Source organism: Bombina bombina, chromosome 12, assembly GCF_027579735.1.
Source record: "Bombina bombina isolate aBomBom1 chromosome 12, aBomBom1.pri, whole genome shotgun sequence".
NCBI classification, from domain to species: domain Eukaryota; kingdom Metazoa; phylum Chordata; class Amphibia; order Anura; family Bombinatoridae; genus Bombina; species Bombina bombina.
The window spans coordinates 4028882-4050642 of record NC_069510.1 but is presented as its reverse complement, the minus strand read 5'-3'; the positions used below and the strand labels follow the sequence as shown (position 1 = coordinate 4050642).

The following is a 21761-nucleotide window of genomic DNA, read 5'->3' as shown; positions in this document are numbered from 1 at the left end:
TGTATAGCTTCCTAGCCACTCACCCTATATAAATACTGTCACTGTATAGCTTCCTAGCCCCTCGCCCTATATAAATACTGTCACTGTATGACATCCTAGCCCCTCGCCCTATATAAATACTGTCACTGTATGACATCCTAGCCACTCACCCTATGACATCCTAGCCACTCGCCCTATATAAATACTGTCACTGTATAGCTACCTGGCCTCTCCCTATATAAGAATTACAGACCACAGAACATTACATTATTGTAGCAAAGCAAATATGAATTACATATACTTACTTGGGTTTGGTGGGATAAGGCTTCTCATACAACATCCTGAAATACATATAATACATAAGTTACATTAGCAGTTAGAGCGATAGAAGTTGCTAAATCAATTACTAAGTCTTGTTGCACTACATATCTCTGTGTTCTTTAAGATTCCCCCCTAGTTATATAGAGCAGGCCTAACACATTTTACCTCTATAGGTCTTATTTATCAAATTGCAGGCAGGTGAGATCTCCAGCCAGGGAACCTGTCCTCTATATTTTACAAGGCACCACCTACCTCCCCATTTAATGCTGCACAAAGGAGGGACTGTGCAGCCCAGGAACAGTCACTTCCCAAGTAGCCACAGCATACAAATTCACCCATTCCAAACAGCTTGAAGGGAGACAATAAGCTACATCCCCATAAAAGTGTTTATATAACAAGTGATGGCAAAAACCTAATTAATCAGCAGTGCTTGCACCAGTCTAATTCATCTGCAGCGTTTGCACAAGTCTAATTCATTGGCAGTGCTTGCACCAATCTAATTTAATCGGCAGCGCTTGCATCAGTCTAAATCATCGGCAGCGCTTGCATCAGTCTAATTCATCGGCAGCGCTTGCACCAGTCTAATTCATCTGCAGCGTTTGCACAAGTCTAATTCATTGGCAGTGCTTGCACCAGTCTAATTCATTGGCAGTGCTTGCACCAGTCTAATTCATTGGCAGTGCTTGCACCAGTCTAATTTATCGGCAGCGCTTGCATCAGTCTAATTCATCAGCAGCACTTGCACCAATCTAATTCATCTGCAGCGTTTGCACAAGTCTAATTCATTGGCAGAGCTTGCACCAATCTAATTCATCGGCAGCGCTTGCACCAGTCTAATTCATCTGCAGCGTTTGCACAAGTCTAATTCATTGACAGTGCTTGCACCAGTCTAATTTATCGGCAGCGCTTGCATAAGTCTAATTCATCAGCAGCACTTGCACCAATCTAATTCATCTGCAGCGCTTGCACCAATCTAATTCATCAGCAGTGCTTGCACCAATCTAATTCATCAGCAGCGCTTGCACCAGTCTAATTCATCTGCAGCGTTTGCACAAGTCTAATTCATTGGCAGAGCTTGCACCAGTCTAATTCATCTGCAGCGTTTGCACAAGTCTAATTCATTGGCAGAGCTTGCACCAGTCTAATTCATCGGCAGCGCTTGCATCAGTCTAATTCATCGGCAGCGCTTGCACAAGTCTAATTCATTGGCAGAGCTTGCATCAGTCTAATTCATCTGCAGCGCTTGCATCAGTCTAATTCATCGGCAGCGCTTGCACAAGTCTAATTCATCGGCAGCGCTTGCATCAGTCTAATTCATTGGCAGCACTTGCACCAATCTAATTCATCTGCAGCGCTTGCACCAGTCTAATTTATCGGCAGCGCTTGCATCAGTCTAATTCATCGGCAGCGCTTGCACAAGTCTAATTCATCGGCAGCGCTTGCATCAGTCTAATTCATTGGCAGCACTTGCACCAATCTAATTCATCTGCAGCGCTTGCACCAGTCTAATTTATCGGCAGCGCTTGCATCAGTCTAATTCATCGGCAGCGCTTGCACAAGTCTAATTCATCGGCAGCGCTTGCATCAGTCTAATTCATCGGCAGCACTTGCACAAGTCTAATTCATTGGCAGAGCTTGCATCAGTCTAATTCATCTGCAGCTCTTGCATCAGTCTAATTCATCGGCAGCGCTTGCACAAGTCTAATTCATTGGCAGAGCTTGCATCAGTCTAATTCATCTGCAGCGCTTGCATCAGTCTAATTCATCGGCAGCGCTTGCACCAGTCTAATTCATCGGCAGCGTTTGCACAAGTCTAATTTAATCGGCAGTGCATGCATCAGTCTAATTCATTAGCAGCGCTTGTATCAGTCTAATTCATCTGCAGCGCTTGCACCAATCTAATTCATCAGCAGTGCTTGCACCAGTCTAATTCATTGTCAAACTTGCACAGATCTAATTCATCAGCAGCGCTTGCACCAGTCTAATTCATCAGCAGCACGTGCACCAGTCTAATTCATCAGCAGTGCTTGCACCAGTCTAATTCATTGTCAAACTTGCACAGATCTAATTCATCAGCAGCACGTGCACCAGTCTAATTCATCAGCAGTGCTTGCACCAGTCTAATTCATTGGCAAACTTGCACAGATCTAATTCATCAGCAGCACGTGCACCAGTCTAATTCATCAGCAGTGCTTGCACCAGTCTAATTCATTGGCAAACTTGCACAGATCTAATTCATCAGCAGTGCTTGCACCAGTATAATTCATCAGCAGTGCTTGCAAAGATCAAATTAATTGGCAGCGCTTGCATGAATCAATTTCATTGGCAGTGTTTGCACCAGTCTAATTCATCAGCAGCGCTTGACCCAATTCACCAGCAGTTCTTGTGACTACCTAATTAATCAGCAGCACTTGCATAGATCTAATTAATCAGCGTCACTTGCAAGGATTTAATTAATCAGCAGCGCTTGCACAGTGTCACGCCGCACTGCTCTAGCCGTTGCTAGGGGCGCGGCGTCTCCTTCCCTGCTCGTTGCCTAGGGCTGTGTCAGGTCTGGAGGCGTGCAGCACTAACGTCATTGCCGCACACTCCTCTTCCTCTCTGATGCCGGTCAGACGCTTGTGGCGTGAATCCTACGCCTATGTAAGTGTTCCTTGTACGATCTGTCACTGCCCAAGTATAGGTGTTACTTTGTGTGCTCCTGGGTGTGATAGATCATACTTTTCTTACTGCCTTATTGTTATACCGCTTCTGAACCCTGCCTGTCTGACTGCTCTGCTTATTAACCCCTGTTGTTCTGGATTGCACCCTACCTGCCTGACCATTCTAGTGGTTTGCCCTTGGACTGCTTTACTGTTGCCAAATCCTGCCTGCCTGACCATTCTAGTGGTGTGCCCTTGGACTGTTTTGCTGTTGCCATGCCCTGCCTGACCATTCTAGTGGTTTGTCCTTGGACCGCTTTGCCGTTGCCACTGGGGACTGCCCTGCCTGTGGTGAGTGCCGCCTTCCTCATCTTGCTAACTTTCTCTGCTCTGGGATATTCCCTATCTTTCCGGCTCGACGCCGGGATAACAAGACTACTGGCCGAGTTCGGTCTGATAGAGGAATATCCCACGAGCATTACACACAGGTCTAATTAATCAGCAGCGCTTGCAATGATCAAATTCATCGGCAGCACTTGCATAGTACTAATTCATCAGCAGCGTTTGCAATGATCAAATTCATAAGCAGTGCTTGCACCAGTCTAATTCATCAGCAAACTTGCAAAGATCTAATTCATCAGCAGCACTTGCACCAGTCTAATTCATCAGCAGCGCTTGCACCAGTCTAATTCATCAGCAGCCCTTGCACAGATCTACTTAATCAGCAGCACTTGCACCAGTCTAATTAATCAGCAGTGCTTGCACCAGTCTAACTCATTGGCAAATTTGCACAGATCTAATTAATCAGCAGTGCTTGCACTAGTCAGCATTGATTGAACCAGTCTAATTCATCAGCAGCGCTTGCACCAGTCAGCATTGGCAGCGCTTGCACTAGTCAGCAGTGCTTGCACCAGTCTAATTCATCAGCAGTGCTTGCACAGATCTACTTCATCAGCAGCACTTGCACCAGTCTAATTCATCAGCAGCGCTTGCACTAGTCAGCAGTGATTGAACCAGTCTAATTCATCAGTAGTGCTTGCACCAGTCTAATTCATCAGCAGTGCTTGCACCAGTCTAATTCATCAGCAGTGCTTGCACAGATCTACTTCATCTGCAAGCTTTCACAAATCTACTTCATCAGCAGCGCTTGCACCAGTCTAATTCATCATCAGCGCTTGCACAGATCTACTTAATCAGCAGTGCTTGCACCAGTCTAATTCATTGGCAAACTTGCAAAGATCTAATTCATCAGCAGCACTTGCACCAGTCTAATTCATCGGCAGTGCTTGCACCAGTCAAATCCATCAGCAGTGCTTGCACCAGTCTAATTCATCAGCAGTGCTTGCACCAGTCTAATTCATCAGCAGTGCTTGCACCAGTCTAACTCATTGGCAAATTTGCACAGATCTAATTAATCAGCAGTGCTTGCACTAGTCAGCATTGATTGAACCAGTCTAATTCATCAGCAGCGCTTGCACCAGTCAGCATTGATTGAACCAGTCTAATTCATCAGCAGTGCTTGCACCAGTCTAATACATTGGCAAACTTGCAAAGATTTAATTCATCAGCAGCGCTTGCACCGGTCTAATTCATCTGCAAACTTGCAAAGATCTAATTCATCGGCAGCGTTTGCACCAGTCTAATTCATCAGCAGCGCTTGCACCAGTCTAATTCATTGGCAGCGCTTGCACCAGTCTAATTCATCGGCAGCGCTTGCACAAGTCTAATTCATCGGCAGCGCTTGCACCAGTCTAATTCATCGGCAGCGCTTGCACCAGTCTAATTCATCAGCAGCGCTTGCACTAGTCAGCAGTGCTTGCACCAGTCTAATTCATCAGCAGTGCTTGCACCAGTCTAATTCATCACCAGCGCTTGCACCAGTCTAATTCATCGGCAAACTTGCACAGATCTACTTCATCAGCAGCACTTGCACCAGTCTAATTCATCAGCAGCGCTTGCACTAGTCAGCAGTGATTGAACCAGTATAATTCATCAGCAGTGCTTGCACCAGTCTAATTCATCAGCAGTGCTTGCACCAGTCTAATTCATCAGCAGTGCTTGCACCAGTCTAATTCATCTGCAAGCTTGCACAAATCTACTTCATCAGCAGCGCTTGCACCAGTCTAATTCATCAGCAGTGCTTGCACCAGTCTAATTCATCAGCAGCGCTTGCACAGATCTACTTCATCAGCAGCACTTTCACCAGTCTAATTCATCAGCAGTGCTTGCACCAGTCTAATTCATTGGCAAACTTGCAAAGATCTAATTCATCAGCAGCACTTGCACCAGTCTAATTCATCAGCAGCGCTTGCACCAGTCTAATTCATCAGCAGTGCTTGCACCAGTCTAATTCATCAGCAGCGCTTGCACAGATCTACTTCATCAGCAGCACTTTCACCAGTCTAATTCATCAGCAGTGCTTGCACCCGTCTAATTCATTGGCAAACTTGCAAAGATCTAATTCATCAGCAGCACTTGCACCAGTCTAATTCATCGGCAGTGCTTGCACCAGTCTAATTCATCGGCAGCGCTTGCACCAGTCTAATTCATCAGCAGTGCTTGCACCAGTCTAATTCATCACCAGCGCTTGCACCAGTCTAATTCATCGGCAAACTTGCACAGATCTACTTCATCAGCAGCACTTGCACCAGTCTAATTCATCATCAGCGCTTGCACTAGTCAGCAGTGATTGAACCAGTCTAATTCATCAGCAGTGCTTGCACCAGTCTAATTCATCAGCAGTGCTTGCACCAGTCTAATTCATTGGCAAACTTGCAAAGATCTAATTCATCAGCAGCGCTTGCACCGGTCTAATTCATCTGCAAACTTGCAAAGATCTAATTTATCGGCAGCGCTTGCACCAGTCTAATTCATCGGCAGCGCTTGCACCAGTCTAATTCATTGGCAGCGCTTGCACCAGTCTAATTAATCGGCAGCGCTTGCACCAGTCTAATTAATCGGCAAACTTCCACAGATATACTTCATCAGCAGCACTTGCACCAGTCTAATTCATCAGCAGCGCTTGCACTAGTGAGCAGTGATTGAACCAGTCTAATTCATCAGCAGTGCTTGCACCAGTCTAATTCATTGGCAAATTTGCACAGATCTAATTCATAAGCAGCTCTTGCACTAGTCTAATTCATTGGCAGCACTTGCACCAGCCTAATTCATCGGCAGCGCTTGCACCAGTCTAATTCATTGGCAGCGCTTGCACCAGTCTAATTCATCAGCAGTGCTTGCACTAGTCTAATTCATCAGCAGTGCTTGCACCAGTCTAATTCATCGGCAGCGCTTGCACCAGTCTAATTCATTGGCAGCGCTTGCACCAGTCTAATTCATCAGTAGCACTTGCACCAGTCTAATTCATCGGCAAACTTGCACAGATCTACTTCATCAGCAGCACTTGCACCAGTCTAATTCATTATCAGTGCTTGCACTAGTCAGCAGTGATTGAACCAGTCTAATTCATCAGCAGTGCTTGCACCAGTCTAATTCATTGGCAAATTTGCACAGATCTAATTCATCAGCAGCGCCTGCACCGGTCTAATTCATTGGCAAACTTGCAAAGATCTAATTCATCAGCAGCGCTTGCACCGGTCTAATTCATCTGCAAACTTGTAAAGATCTAATTTATCGGCAGCGCTTGCACCAGTCTAATTCATCGGCAGTGCTTGCACCAGTCTAATTCATCGGCAGTGCTTGCACAGATCTACTTCATCAGCAGCACTTGCACCAGTCTAATTAATCAGCAGTGCTTGCACTAGTGAGCAGTGATTGAACCAGTCTAATTCATCAGCAGTGCTTGCACCAGTCTAATTCATTGGCAAATTTGCACAGATCTAATTCATAAGCAGCTCTTGCACCAGTCTAATTCCTCAGCAGTGCTTGCACCAGTCTAATTCATCAGCAGTGCTTGCACCAGTCTAATTCATTGGCAGCGCTTGCACCAGTCTAATTCCTCAGCAGTGCTTGCACCAGTCTAATTCATCAGCAGTGCTTGCACCAGTCTAATTCATTGGCAAATTTGCACAGATCGAATTCATCAGCAGCGCTTGCACCAGTCTAATTCATCGGCAGCGCTTGCACCAGTCTAATTCATCAGCAGCGCTTGCACCAGTCTAATTCATCAGCAGTGCTTGCACCAGTCTAATTCATCAGCAGTGCTTGCACCAGTCTAATTCATCAGCAGCGCTTGCACCAGTCTAATTCATCGGCAAACTTGCACAGATCTACTTCATCAGCAGCACTTGCACCAGTCTAATTCATCGGCAAACTTGCACAGATCTACTTCATCAGCAGCACTTGCACCAGTCTAATTCAGCAGCAGCACTTGCACCAGTCTAATTCATTATCAGTGCTTGCACTAGTCAGCAGTGATTGAACCAGTCTAATTCATCAGCAGTGCTTGCACCAGTCTAATTCATTGGCAAATTTGCACAGATCTAATTCATCAGCAGCGCCTGCACCGGTCTAATTCATTGGCAAACCTGCAAAGATCTAATTCATCAGCAGCGCTTGCACCGGTCTAATTCATCTGCAAACTTGCAAAGATCTAATTTATCGGCAGCGCTTGCACCAGTCTAATTCATCGGCAGCGCTTGCACCAGTCTAATTCATCGGCAGCGCTTGCACCAGTCTAATTCATCGGCAGTGCTTGCACAGATCTACTTCATCAGCAGCACTTGCACCAGTCTAATTAATCAGCAGTGCTTGCACTAGTGAGCAGTGATTGAACCAGTCTAATTCATCAGCAGTGCTTGCACCAGTCTAATTCATTGGCAAATTTGCACAGATCTAATTCATAAGCAGCTCTTGCACTAGTCTAATTCATTGGCAGCGCTTGCACCAGTCTAATTCCTCAGCAGTGCTTGCACCAGTCTAATTCATCAGCAGTGCTTGCACCAGTCTAATTCATCAGCAGCGCTTGCACCAGTCTAATTCATCAGCAGCGCTTGCACCAGTCTAATTCATCTGCAAACTTGCACCAGTCTAATTCATCAGCAGTGCTTGCACCAGTCTAATTCATTGGCAAATTTGCACAGATCGAATTCATCAGCAGCGCTTGCACCAGTCTAATTCATCGGCAGCGCTTGCACCAGTCTAATTCATCAGCAGCGCTTGCACCAGTCTAATTCATCAGCAGTGCTTGCACTAGTCTAATTCATCAGCAGTGCTTGCACCAGTCTAATTCATCAGCAGCGCTTGCACCAGTCTAATTCATCGGCAAACTTGCACAGATCTACTTCATCAGCAGCACTTGCACCAGTCTAATTCATCAGCAGCACTTGCACCAGTCTAATTCATCATCAGCGCTTGCACCAGTCTAATTCATCGGCAAACTTGCACAGATCTACTTCATCAGCAGCACTTGCACCAGTCTAATTCATCGGCAAACTTGCACAGATCTACTTCATCAGCAGCACTTGCACCAGTCTAATTCAGCAGCAGCTCTTGCACTAGTCAGCAGTGATTGAACCAGTTTAATTCATCAGCAGCTCTTGCACCAGTCTAATTCATCAGCAGCACTTGCACCAGTCAGCAGTGCTTGCACCAGTCTAATTCATTGGCAGTGCTTGCAACTACCTTATTCATCAGCAGCTCTTGCAAAGATCAAATTAATTGGCAGCGCTTGCATGAATCTATTTCATTGGCAGCGCTTGCATAAGTTTAATTCATCAGCAGCGCTTGACCCAATCTAATCAGTAGTTCTTGCTACTACATAATCAGCAGCGCTTATATAGATCGAATTAATCGGCAGCGCTTGCACGGGTCTAATTAATCAGCAGTAGTTGAAATGATCAAATTCATTGGCAGCGCTTGCATAGAACTAATTCATCGGCGCAGTGCTTGCACAGGTCTAATTAATCAGCAGTGCTTGCAATGATCAAATTCATTGGCAGCGCTTGCATAGAACTAATTCATCAGCAGCGCTTGCATATATCTAATTCATCAGCAGTGCATGCAACAATCTAATTCATCAGCAGTACTTGCATCAGTCTAATTCATCAGCTGAGTTTGCAACAATCTAATTCATCAGCAGTGCTTGAATCAATCTATTTCATCAGCTGTGTTTGCACCAATCCAATTCACCAGCAGTGCTTGTGCCAATCTAATTCATCAGCAGCGCTGGCATCAGTCTAATTTATCAGCTGTTTTTGCTCCAATCTAATTCATCAGCAGTGCTTGCACGTCTAATTCATCAGCAGCGCTTGCATCAGTCCAATTCATCAGCTGTGTTTGCACCAATCCAATTCATCAGCTGTGTTTGCACCAATCCAATTCACCAGCAGTGCTTGTGCCAATCTAATTCATCAGCAGCGCTGGCATCAGTCTAATTTATCAGCTGTGTTTGCTCCAATCTAATTCATTAGCAGCGCTTGCACCAGTCTAATTCATCAGCTATGTTTGTACCACTCTAATTAATCAGCTGTGTTTGCTCCAATCTAATTCATTAGCAGCGCTTGCACCAGTCTAATTCATCAGCTATGTTTGTACCACTCTAATTAATCAGCTGTGTTTGCAACAATCTAATTAATCAGCAGCGCTTGCACCAGACCAATTAATCAGCAGTGATTGCATCAGTGTAATTTATCAGCAATGCTTGTACCAATCTAATTCATCAGCTGGGTTTGTATCAATCATATTTATCAGCAGCTCTTGCATCAGCCTAATTTATCAGCAGTGCTTGCACAAATCTAATTAATCAGCAGTGCTTGCGCCAGTCTAATTCATCAGCTGTGTTTGAACCACTCTAATCAGCTGTGTTTGCATCAATCTAATTCATCAGCAGCGCTTGCACCAGTCTAATTCATCAGCAGCGCTTGCACCTGTCTAATTCATCAGCAGTGCTTGCATCAGTCTAATTCTTCAGCTGTGTTTGCACCAGTCTAATTCATCAGCTGTGTTTGCATCAATCGAATTAATCAGCAGCGCTTGCACCAGACTAATTAATCAGCAGTGCCTGCATCAGTCTAATTCATCAGCAATGCTTGCACTAATCTAATCAGCTGTGTTTGCATCAATCTAATTAATCAGCAGCTCTTGCAGCAGTCTAATTTATCAGCAGTGCTTGCACCAATCTAATTAATCAGCTGTGCTTACACCAGTATAATTAATCAGCTGTGCTTACATCAATCTAATTAATCAGCTGTGCTTACATCAATCTAATTAATCAGCAGCGCTTTCACCAATCTAATTCATCAGCTGTGCTTGCACCAATCTAATTCATCAGCTGTGCTTACATCAATCTAATTCATCAGCTGTGCTTGCACCAATCTAATTAGCTGTGCTTACATCAATCTAATTCATCAGCAGCGCTTGCATCAATCTAATTCATCAGCAGCGCTTGCACCAGTCTAACTCATCAGCTGTGCTTGCATCAATCTCAATTATTAGCCTTGACATCCCATTAAAGAGGCATAAAACACAAAAATGAAAATGCTAGCTCCCAGTAGTGCATTACTGCTCCTGAACCTACTTAAGTATGCTTCTCAACAATTGATACCAAAAGAACTGAGTACATTTGATAACAGAAGTATATTTAAAAGTCTGTTACAATTGCTGCTGTTTCTGAGCCAAGTTTCATGGTGACTTTCCCGATCTGTCAATAAACATGCTGTACACGTGTATGACTAAGGATGTACAACCCGTTACTGCCATAAAATCATCCCCAAATAAAGAGGACGTTTTGAAGCAAGCGCTGTGGACACTATCGCCTAGATTTAGAGTTCTGCGTTAGCCGTCAAAACCAGGGGCTCCTAACGCTGGTTTTGGCGTACCGCTGGTATTTAGAGTCAGTCAGGAAATGGTCTAACGCTCACTTTCCAGCCGCGACTTTTCCATACCGCAGATCCCCCTACGCCAATTGCATATCCTATCTTTTCAATGGGATCTTTCTAACGCTGGTATTTAGAGTCTTGGCTGAAGTGAGCGTTAGAAATCTAACGACAAAACTCCAGCCGCAGCAAAAAGCCAGGATTTAAGAGCTTTCTGGGCTAACGCCGGTTCATAAAGCTCTTAACTACTGTGCTCTAAAGTACACTAACACCCATAAACTACCTATGTACCCCTAAACCGAGGTCCCCTAACATCGCCGCCACTCTAATAAAAATTTTTAACCCCTAATCTTCCGACCGCACACCGCCGCAACCTACGTTATCCCTATGTACCCCTAATCTGCTGCCCCTAACACCTCCGACCCCTATATTATATTTATTAGCCCCTAATCTGCCCCCGACGTCGCCGCCACCTACCTACAATATTAACTCCTAATCTGCCGACCGGACCTCACCGCTACTATAATAAAGTTATTAACCCCTAATCCGCCTTACTCCCGCCTCAATAACCCTATAATAAATAGTATTAACCCCTTCTCTGCCCTCCCTAACATCACCGACACCAAACTTAAATATTCACCTCACCGCTACTCTATTAAATTTATTGACCCCTAAAGCTAAGTCTAACCCTAACACTAACACCCCCCTAAATTAAATATAATTTTTAGCTAACAAAATAAATTAACTGTTATTAAATAAATTATTCCTTTTCAAAGCTAAATACTTATCTGTAAAATAAACCCTAATATAGCTACAATATAAATAATAATTATATTATAGCTATTTTAGGATTAATATTTATTTTACAGGCAACTTTGTATTTATTTTAACCAGGTACAATAGTATGTGTAATTAGCTTAAAATTGTTGTAATCTTTTTCTAATGTTTGTAAATTATTTTTTTATTTTTTGTAACTAAGTTCTTTTTTTATTTTTTGTACTTTAGTTAGTTTATTTAATTGTATTTATTTGTAGGTATTTGTATATAATTAATTTATTGATAGTGTAGTGTTAGGTTTAATTGTAACTTAGGTTAGGATTTATTTTACAGGTAATTTTGTAATTATTTTAACTAGGTAGCTATTAAATAGTTATTAACTATTTAATAGCTATTGTACCTGGTTAAAATAAATACAAAGTTACCTGTAAAATAAATATTATTTCTAAAATAGCTACAATATAATTATAATTTATATTGTAGCTATATTAGGGTTTATTTTACAGGTAAGTATTTAGCTTTAAATAGGAATAATTTATTTAATAAGAAATAATTTATTTCGTTAGATAAAAATTATATTTAACTTAGGGGGGTGTTAGTGTTAGACTTAGCTTTAGGGGTTAATAAATTTATTAGAGTAGCGGTGAGGTCCGGTCGGCAGATTAGGGGTTAATACTTGAAGTTAGGTGTCGGTGATGTTAGGGAGGGCAGATTAGGCATTAATACTATTTATTATAGGGTTATTGAGGCGGGAGTGAGGCGGATTAGGGGTTAATAACTTTATTATAGTAGTGGTGAGGTCCGGTCGGCAGATTAGGGGTTAATAAGTGTAGGTAGGTGGCGGCGACGTTGGGGGCGGCAGATTAGGGGTTAATAAATATAATATAGGGGTCGGCGGTGTTAGGGGCAGCAGATTAGGGGTACATAGGGATAACGTAGGTGGCGGCGGTGTACGGAGCGGCAGATTAGGGGTTAAAAAAATATGCAGGGGTCAGCGATAGCGGGGGCGGCAGATTAGGGGTTAATAAGTGTAAGGTTAGGGGTGTTTAGACTCGGGGTACATGTTAGGGTGTTAGGTGCAGACTTAGGAAGTGTTTCCCCATAGGAAACAATGGGGCTGCGTTAGGAGCTGAACGCTGCTTTTTTTCCGGGGTTTTTTTTTTCAGCTCAAACTGCCCCATTGTTTCCCATCGGGGAATCGTGCACGAGCACGTTTTTGAAGCTGGCCGCGTCCGTAAGCTCCGCTGGTATTGAGAGTTGCAGTGGCGGTAAATTATGCTCTACGCTCCCTTTTTGGAGCCTAACGCAGCCCTTCTGTGAACTCTAAATACCAGCGGTATTTAAAAGGTGCGGGAGAAAAAAAACACGCGTAGCTAATGCACCCCTTTGGCCGCAGAACTCTAAATCTAGCGGTATGTTTATTGGATGTACCTAGGAGCCAGCAGTGAGCTCCTCTCTGCGTTAGCATTTGCATTGCTTTGGGGATACTGCTGGTATCTTTACATTGGATTGAATAAACATGCTGTACACAGCTAAGCTTTTCATTCTGGGGTATCAATAGGAAACACACCTGCGTCATATTTACACAAACGCAATTTTATTACCTTATTGAATCGTTAAATATTGTTAAAATCACACAAGTAAAACTATTACATGTTTATTAAATATCATTCCCTGAATATTCATGATTGACAGTATTTTTATAACCAGATTATTAATTATAGAAAATAACAAGAATGACTTCATTGTACACATGACCTGATATTAAATACCTTTTACAATTTATACAATTACCAGCATTTCCCTTTTGGAGTTTAAAGCTCGACACAGAATGTCATTAAAAAATGTACATTTTACAACGATACACACTTTTATTAGTATGAATGTTAGATAAATAATAAAATACCAACTTGTGCATACTTGTTTCACTTTATTACTGGATTTGAATACAAAATGTGTGCTAGCAGCTGCCCATCTAAAGAGCTAATACCACCATGAAGAACATGTGAGTGAGGAACAGGAAAATACATAAAAACGTAATAACCTATATCACTGGCCTCTACTATGTTACCTACACTGATGGAAGATGGAAGGTAAGAGGTCCCTTACTCAGTTAACCCCCACTGGGGCACTAACCAAAAGATAAAACCAGGGCAGCAGTACTAGCAAGTGTTCATGAAGGAGCCGAGACCATGCTCTGCTCACAGCAAGAAAGGTTTTTTGTCAGGAGATGCTATACTGCACTTAACGTGAAACGCGTTGGGAATTAGTTACATGAGTGAAATGTGTTGTGATTATAATCTAGATAAACAGAACTAATAGACGTCACCTCTCAAGCTTCACTTCCTGCAGGTGGTCCAGGCGGGAAACTGGGTTTTCATCGCTGTGAAGAAAATGATAGAAACATCTCATTAGTAATTGATCTCCCAGATGCAAAGTTTACAAATCTCTATTCTGCTTCCTTTTCAATCTACCATAGTGACTGTCACTAGTTGTTTGACCATATATCTAGGTATTACACGATAAAATAAGGGACTGACTGGTTTCTGCAAGATTATAAAAGGCATAAAAATACTATATGTATGATCAATAGCAATAGCTAATGTGTCCTCATCCTCAATCTTAGGCAGATGACTAATAATGAGAATAATTATCGCTTTGACAATAGCCTCATGGTTAGAAGGTCAAAATATTGCTCATATCAAATCATCACTCCTCATTATAAAATGATGGGTCTTGTGTGTAGAGAGTTCATTTGTTCAGACCCTTTAGAGCAATGACCGCCACATTGTACTTGTCACACGACCTACCACCAGGTGACACCAGTCACTGCGTACTCTACTGAAATGCAACTGTGTCTAGAATGTTTCTCAGACTTTTATTCAAAGTGAATCTTATTTCAAATTATAATTTTTAAAATCATCTTTTTCATAAAATGTTATTAGTTTACCACAGCAGAAGGTAGAAATACCTAGTGAGTGAGTAAATAAAACGGTCACCTGACATGAGTGAGTAGTACCAAGTAATGAGTTGGCTCATATAAAAAGGGGTGCATTTAGCATTCACCCACCCATTTATTACTCTATAACCCTGACATGTAGTTGTCTGTTCCCCTAATTTCATCTTATTTACAGTAGGGGTATTCTCTATTTGACTTTGACATCACTTACGTACAAAATCTTGTGTATGAGCACTTATTGTCCCCTTCTCAGCTTGTAACTGTGCTTATGTTGTCTTGCAGGAGCTTCATCAGTACAAAATAAAGAGTCTGCAGATGATCTAAGTGCAGATGCAGTCATTGAATAGTACCTATGTCTTCCATGAGATGGGGAACCAGTTACCTACATGACTGTGAAATCACTTACGTACAAAATCTTGTGAATGAGCACTTATTGTCCCCTTCTCAGCTTGTAACTGTGCTTATGTTGTCTTGCAGGAGCTTCATCAGTACAAAATAAAGAGTCTGCAGATGACCTAAGTGCAGATGCAGTCATTGAATAGTACCTATGTCTTCCATGAGATGGGGAACCAGTTACCTACATGACTGTGACATCAATTACGTACAAAATCTTGTGAATGAGCACTTACTGTCCCCTTCTCAGCTTGTAACTGTGCCACATATGCCTAAAACATCATTAAAAATACAGTTCCAAAAGGTCATTTTGATGCGCAACTATTTTTAGAAATTATATTAGTAATAAGTGCATCATTTCAATAGAGCTAAGCCACTGGTAATCACACAACAGACCTCTATTCTGGGACTATAAACAGCATAACACATAAGGAAATCCTACTCACTTGTTCCTGCTGCAGTCAAATCCAGATTTCAAATCCCACCCAAGAACGTTCCACTGGTGACTGGAAAAGAGAGACCAACCTTTAGTGTGTTGTCTGACATCTAAAAATACACTCACATACATTTTATTCCCTGTAAAAAAACATGAAAATCAGCAATTTTAAAAGATGTTTCAACTATAATATGTCATTAAACGTACCTTGTTCTCTTAACGTCCTTTTTTCAAGAGCATACCTAGATAGCCTCAACATCTGTGCACATGTTCTGAGCATTCTATTGTGTATGTAACAATGTTATACATATACAGCAGTATAGGTCAGTAGTGTATAATGCATATATAACAATGTTATACATGTATAGCAGTATTATTCAGCAGCGTATGCATACACTAGTTAGCAGCAGTGTTGTACAAATGCATTTGAGCACTAGATGGCAGCAGTGTTGTACGAATGCATTTGAGCACTAGATGGCAGCAGTGTTGTACAAATGCATTTGAGCACTAGATGGCAGCAGTGTTGTACAAATGCATTTGAGCACTAGATGGCAGCAGTGTTGTACAAATGCATTTGAGCACTAGTTAGCAGCAGTGTTGTACAAATCCATTTGAGCACTAGATGGCAGCAGTGTTGTACAAATGCATTTGAGCACTAGTTGGCAGCAGTGTTGTACAAATGCATTTGAGCACTAGATGGCAGCAGTGTTGTACAAATGCATTTGAGCACTAGTTAGCAGCAGTGTTGTACAAATCCATTTGAGCACTAGATGGCAGCAGTGTTGTACAAATGCATTTGAGCACTAGATGGCAGCAGTGTTGTACAAATGCATTTGAGCACTAGATGGCAGCAGTGTTGTACAAATCCATTTGAGCACTAGATGGCAGCAGTGTTGTACAAATGCATTTGAGCACTAGATGGCAGCAGTGTTGTACAAATGCATTTGAGCACTAGATGGCAGCAGTGTTGTACAAATGCATTTGAGCACTAGATGGCAGCAGTGTTGTACAAATGCATTTGAGCACTAGATGGCAGCAGTGTTGTACAAATGCATTTGAGCACTAGATGGCAGCAGTGTTGTACAAATGCATTTGAGCACTAGGTGGCAGCAGTGTTGTATGAATGCATTTGAGCACTAGGTGACAGCAGTGTTGTACAAATGCATTTGAGCACTAGGTGGCAGCAGTGTTGTACAAATGCATTTGAGCACTAGGTGGCAGCAGTGTTGTACGAATGCATTTGAGCACTAGATGGCAGCAGTGTTGTACGAATGCATTTGAGCACTAGATGGTAGCAGTGTTGTATAAATGCATTTGAGCACTAGATGGTAGCAGTGTTGTACAAATGCATTTGAGCACTAAATGGCAGCAGTGTTGTATAAATGCATTTGAGCATTAGACGGCAGCAGTGTTGTACAAATGCATTTGAGCACTAGATGGCAGCAGTATTGTTCGAATGCATTTGAGCACTAGATGGCAGCAGTGTTGTACAAATGCATTTAGCACTAGATGGTGTTGTACAAATGCATTTGAGCACTAGATGGCAGCAGTGTTGTACAAATGCATTTGAGCACTAGGTGGCAGCAGTGTTGTACGAATGCATTTAAGCATTAGGTGGCAGCAGTGTTGTACGAATGCATTTGAGCACTAGATGGCAGCAGTGTTGTACGAATTCATTTGAGCACTAGTTAGCAGCAGTGTTGTACGCATGCATTTGAGCAGTAGATGGCAGCAGTATTGTATGAATGCATTTGATCACTAGGCGGCAGCGGTGTTGTACGAATGCATTTGAGCACTAGGTGGCAGCAGTGTTGTACGAATGCATTTGAGCACTAGGTGGCAGCAGTGTTGTACGAATGCATTTGAGCACTAGATGGCAGCAGTGTTGTACGAATGTATTTGAGCACTAGATGGCAACATGTACAAATGCATTTGGGCACTAGATGGCAGCAGTGTTATACGAATGCATTTGAGCACTAGATGGCAGCAGTGTTGTACAAATGCATTTGGGCACTAGATGGCAGCAGTGTTGTACGAATGCATTTGAGCAGTAGATGGCAGCAGTGTTGTACGAATGCATTTGAGCACTAGGTGGCAGCAGTGTTGTACGAATGCATTTGAGCACTAGGTGGCAGCATTGTTGTACGAATGCATTTCAGCACTAGGTGGCAGCAGTGTTGTACGAATGCATTTGAGCACTAGGTGGCAGCAGTGTTGTACAAATGCATTTGGGCACTAGTAAGCAGCAGTGTTGTACGAATGCATTTGAGCACTAGATGGCAGCAGTGTTGTATGAATGCATTTGAGCACTAGATGGCAGCAGTGTTGTACAAATGCATTTGAGCAATAGATGGCAGCAGTGTTGTACAAATGCATTTGAGCACTAGGTGGCAGCAGTGTTGTACAAATGCATTTGAGCACTAGATGGCAGCAGAGTTGTACAAATGCATTTGAGCACTAGATGGCAGCAGTGTTCTACAAATGCATTTGAGCACTAGATGGCAGCAGTTTTGTACAAATGCATTTGAGCACTAGATGGCAGCAGTGTTATACAAATGCATTTTGGCACTAGATGGAAGCAGTGTTCCACGAATACATTTGAGCACTAGATGGCAGCAGAGTTGTACGAATGCATTTGAGCACTAGATGGCAGCAGTGTTGTACAAATGCATTTGAGCACTAGATGGCAGCAGAGTTGTACGAATGCATTTGAGCACTAAGTGGCAGCAGTGTTGTACGAATGCATTTGAGCACTAGGTGGCAGCAGTGTTGTATGAATGCATTTGAGCACTAGGTGGCAGAAGTGTTGTACGAATGCATTTGAGCACTAGGTGGCAGCAGTGTTGTACGAATGCATTTGAGCACTAGATGGCAGCAGTGTTGTACGAATGCATATGAGCACTAGATGGCAGCAGTGTGGTGCATTTGAGCACTAAGTGGCAGCAGTGTTGTACAAATGCATTTGGGCACTAGGTGGCAGCAGTGTTGTATGAATGCATTTGAGCACTAGGTGGCAGCAGTGTTGTACGAATGCATTTGAGCACTAGATGGCAGCAGTGTGGTGCATTTGGGCACTAGATGGCAGCAGTGTTGTATGAATGCATTTGAGCACTAGATGTCAGCAGTGTTGTACGAATGCATTTGAGCACTAGATGTCAGCAGTGTTGTACGAATGCATTTGGGCACTAGATGGCAGCAGTGTGGTGCATTTGGGAACTATATGGCAGCAGTGTTGTATGAATGCATTTGGGCACTAGGTGGCAGCAGTATTTGTTGAGTATACAAGCTTTAAACTCAATCTTGCAAAACTGCTACCATATAGTGCTCTAGACATGCCCCTTATTCTACCTACTCGTTTTTAAACAAAATATTCGAAGAGAACAAAGTAAATTTCATACTTGAAGTAAATAGTAATAACACTAAGTCATTAAAGAAAAAAATGCGTTTTCTGTACCTTCAAGGACTACATGAAGACTGAGAACTGCTACAACAGAACACAATGGTGGTTATACAAAGGGACAGAAGAGGTAAGTACCTTGTCATGAGGCAGACATTAGTGAATCTCAGATGAGGGCAAGTACATATCAGTTATAAGTAAATGAGGCTCAGTGATGGGTTTATACAGTAAATGGACATCAGGAAGATGGTGTCTTGCTTCAGTTATTATGTGCAGCTGTACAGAATGAGAAATTAAAGGGACGGTCTAGTCAAAATAAAACTTTCATGACTCAAATAGGGTATTTAATTTTAAACAACTGTTAAATTTACTTTTATCATCAAATTAGCTTTGTTCTATTTGTATTCTTTGTTGAAAGCTAAACCTAGCTAGGCTCATATGCTAAATTTTAAGCCCTTGAAGGCCCCCCACTTATCTTGTGTATTTTGACAGTTTTTCACAGCTAGACAGTATTAGATTGTGTGTGTGTCATATAAATAGCATTGTGCTGACTCCTGTGGAGTTATGTAGGAGTGACCACTGATTACCTAAAATGCAAGTTTATCATAAGAACTGAGATAAGGGGGCAGTTTGCAGAGGCTTAGATACAAGGTAATTACAGAAGTAAAAAGTATATTAATATAACTGAGATTAGGAAAAGTCTGCAGAGGCTTAGATTCAAGGTAATCACAGAGGTAAAAAGTATATTAATATAACTGAGATAAGGGGGCAGTCTGCAGAGGCTTAGATACAAAGTAATCACAGAGGTAAAAAGTATATTAATATAACTGAGATAAGGGGGGCAGTCTGCAGAGGCTTAGATACAGGGTAATTACAGAGGTAAGTCGGAAAGTATCAAAGCGCCAGCGAACCGGCTGGGTTCAGAATGTAAAACCAATTCCTTTACAATATGGGTTAAGACAAATAATTTATTACAGATTAAAAACAATTTCACAAAACATAAATTCTTTGCAATACTTCTGAGATAGCTTGATGATCTAGAACATTCGTATCTAAACTTAATGTTAAGTAATAGACAGAGTGGATTGATTACGAGTCCACACAGTGTTTTACAATGTTTCACAATGGGTAAGAATACAAATCCAAATTTAAAAAACCTCAATATCTGAACCATTCAGTTGTGCTTATTCTGAGATGGCTTTGAGGATTTAGGCATCCGTATCTAAACTTTATGCATATGCGATAAACAGAGTGGATTGATTACAAATCCGTACAATATTTTACAATTATAAAAGTCCAAATGTAAAAACCTGAAATATTCGGTTATACTTCTTAGGAAATCCTTGCAAAATGCTGATTATAAAAATAAAAAATGATATATATAATAAAAAATATTAATAAAACATTCTGGAAACAAATACCTTAAGTATTGTTACTAACTATAACAATTCTACCGGATAGGTATATACCACAAAGAATATAGAGGTACAGGCTGATCTTGTAGTAGCGCTACCCACTGTAATTGTCAGATCAATCTACGATAATATTAATTGGAGTTATGACAGGATGTTTAAGGATATATGTCACTGTTAGCTTCTAAATATGTCTGTATAATGTTTGTTAGACACTTATACCGGGTCCCTTAGGTTGTATGTGACCAGAGTGGAGCCGATCAGCTGCTCCTGTAAAGGATCAGTGACCGTTTCCGCTAGCGGAAAAAATGAGGATGCGTGTTCTGTTTAAGGTGATTCTGTGACAGGAAAAACAATAAACAACTTCAAAATATGCAGTCCATATTCCAAAAAAAGTGTAAATAACAAATCAGTGTTTCCGTGATGGGTGCAAAAATATTCCAATGTGTGTTCAAATTTTAAACCTCAATTGTCACTAGTGACCAACATGATTGCAACCGCCAAAATTTGTGAGCAATAAAAAATAAAAAATATAAAATATAAAAATTAAAAAGTCAAAAATCGAAAAAATGTAAAAAATAAAAATGTGTAACCAAAAACAACTTTTGTTGAAAGTCAGAGTTTATGTGTTTCCCAATGTGGGTGATTCCTGTCTTCTATGTGCTCTATCAGTCTATATAGGATATATAGTTGCCTGCAGTGGAGTATGGGCTTCAGCGTCAATAGACTATTTTCAGCTCCAGCGTCACTCAGGTTATTACTTCCTTCTGCCAAAAGAAATAATAATAGTGCAGATTGTTTTTCTAATAGATAAATGATTGGATTGCTACTCACCAATGTGCTCTATCAGTCTATATCCTATATAGACTGATAGAGCACATAGAAGACAGGAATCACCCACATTGGGAAACACATAAACTCTGACTTTCAACAAAAGTTGTTTTTGGTTACACATTTTTATTTTTTACATTTTTTCGATTTTTGACTTTTTAATTTTTATATTTTATATTTTTTATTTTTTATTGCTCACAAATTTTGGCGGTTGCAATCATGTTGGTCACTAGTGACAATTGAGGTTTAAAATTTGAACACACATTGGAATATTTTTGCACCCATCACGGAAACACTGATTTGTTATTTACACTTTTTTTTGGAATATGGACTGCATATTTTGAAGTTGTTTATTGTTTTTCCTGTCACAGAATCACCTTAAACAGAACACGCATCCTCATTTTTTCCGCTAGCGGAAACGGTCACTGATCCTTTACAGGAGCAGCTGATCGGCTCCACTCTGGTCACATACAACCTAAGGGACCCGGTATAAGTGTCTAACAAACATTATACAGACATATTTAGAAGCTAACAGTGACATATATCCTTAAACATCCTGTCATAACTCCAATTAATATTATCGCAGATTGATCTGACAATTACAGTGGGTAGCGCTACTACAAGATCAGCCTGTACCTCTATATTCTTTGTGGTATATACCTATCCGGTAGAATTGTTATAGTTAGTAACAATACTTAAGGTATTTGTTTCCAGAATGTTTTATTAATATTTTTTATTATATATATCATTTTTTATTTTTATAATCAGCATTTTGCAAGGATTTCCTAAGAAGTATAACCGAATATTTCAGGTTTTTACATTTGGACTTTTATAATTGT

General features: G+C 41.4%; 1 protein-coding gene across 3 annotated transcripts in view; it reads right to left on the bottom strand.

Moving 5' to 3' along the window:
• Window positions 1-21761, bottom strand: part of LOC128642927 (histo-blood group ABO system transferase) — a 160771-nt gene that overhangs the window by 28230 nt on the left and 110780 nt on the right. For all 3 annotated transcript variants that reach the window (XM_053695817.1, XM_053695818.1, XM_053695816.1), the window contains 3 exons: window positions 15293-15352; window positions 13824-13877; window positions 285-320 (listed from right to left, as the gene is read on the bottom strand). In XM_053695817.1, coding sequence (XP_053551792.1) covers window positions 285-320; window positions 13824-13877; window positions 15293-15352 — 150 coding nt within the window. The remainder of the gene's footprint in view (window positions 1-284; window positions 321-13823; window positions 13878-15292; window positions 15353-21761) is intronic.